General features: G+C 25.7%; 1 protein-coding gene across 1 annotated transcript in view; it reads right to left on the bottom strand.

The window, feature by feature from the left end:
• LOC108729567 (uncharacterized) overlaps positions 1 to 635 on the bottom strand; it is a 16,246-nt gene extending 15,611 nt beyond the window's left edge. Inside the window, exon 1 of the mRNA XM_018458739.1 lies at positions 492 to 635. Coding sequence (XP_018314241.1) covers positions 492 to 635 — 144 coding nt within the window. The remainder of the gene's footprint in view (positions 1 to 491) is intronic.
• Between the last annotated feature and the right edge of the window lie 718 nt (positions 636 to 1,353).

Here is a 1,353-nt window from a genome sequence, read left to right on the forward strand (position 1 = left end):
CAGCCAATCTTTTCTTTCAGTGTACAAATATATATATATATATATATATATGTATGTTATTACAATGTAATAATAAAAATTTTTTTATTGTAAAGAGCTTTTTTGTATTTTTTAACTACATGCATAATTAAAGTAAAATTTTAAGTACTTGTATGTATATTTCTTTATCTATGATCTTTTTGTCAAATAAAACTATAAAGCAAAGATGAATTTTTTATTAGAAATTTGAAGTTGAGAAAATTAAACCATTGTGACAATTAAATCACTGCGTATGCTGTGCAACTCACTTTTTTAGAATTAATATAATAAGCATTGTACTTCACAGTAAAGATGAAAGTAGGCAAAAAATGAAGAAGAAATTTAAGGATCATATTCGAATTATACTTTGATGTAATTAATGTACAAAGCTGTAATAATAACAAAATTCCAAATTATTAAATAAAGTTAATTTTATTTTGCATGAAATATATAAATAAAAAGGATTAAGTCACCTGTACAAATAAAAAGGAGCACAGTAGAGTATAGAAGAATATAGGTTTAATTTGTATGCACTTTGTTGTCTGAGATGGCCATAAGCCAAGACTACACAAAAGAAACATGTTGACTTTATAGTATCGTCTTCCAATAAAATCCATCTTGCACTCTGACACGACTATATTCATATGAGAGGGACTCGCTGTCTTTTCAGATACATTAGAAACAAGTACTCTAAAGAGTGCTTTTTTCTTTAGAGTTTCTTTTTTCATAAAAATGGCAATAACAAAATAATTGATAATGACTATAACTAAACAATTTTCTAAGTTGATATCGTACGAAAAGAATAGGTGCGAAGTAAATTGCTAATGTAAATTACCTTAATGTAAATTGCAGTAATGTGTTCTTTTCAATATTTAAATTTGCACATATTATGTTTATTTTTCTCTCATTTAAAGTAGCGCAAATGTATCTCTCAGCAAATATCCCTCAGTTTATTATAATTCTTTATATGGAAAGTTTCCTGACTCTTCTAATTCTTCAATGACATACAAAATATAATAGTAACTTTCCTATTTCCTTGTTTTCTTTTTGTCATAACGTCGCTTGACATCGTTGAGTCAAAATGTTACATACATGCGTATCATGGCTTATTAATTTTTATTAAATATAACTTTTATTAAATATAACTTTGTTAATTGTGTGTTCCTACCGTTGTCTACATTACATCATTGAGATAATATGAGGTATATACGTTTTATTTAATTTACATTCTCTCTAATCTAATTTACTAAAAATGTACATCGTTAATCTAATTTATAACGCAACGTTAATGTATTATTTATTATTCAGATGGTAGAATTGCGAAAAGTGAGATTT

This window comes from Mycetomoellerius zeteki, unplaced genomic scaffold (genome assembly GCF_001594055.1).
Source record: "Mycetomoellerius zeteki isolate Tzet28-1 unplaced genomic scaffold, Tzet1.0 scaffold766, whole genome shotgun sequence".
Lineage (NCBI taxonomy): Eukaryota > Metazoa > Arthropoda > Insecta > Hymenoptera > Formicidae > Mycetomoellerius > Mycetomoellerius zeteki.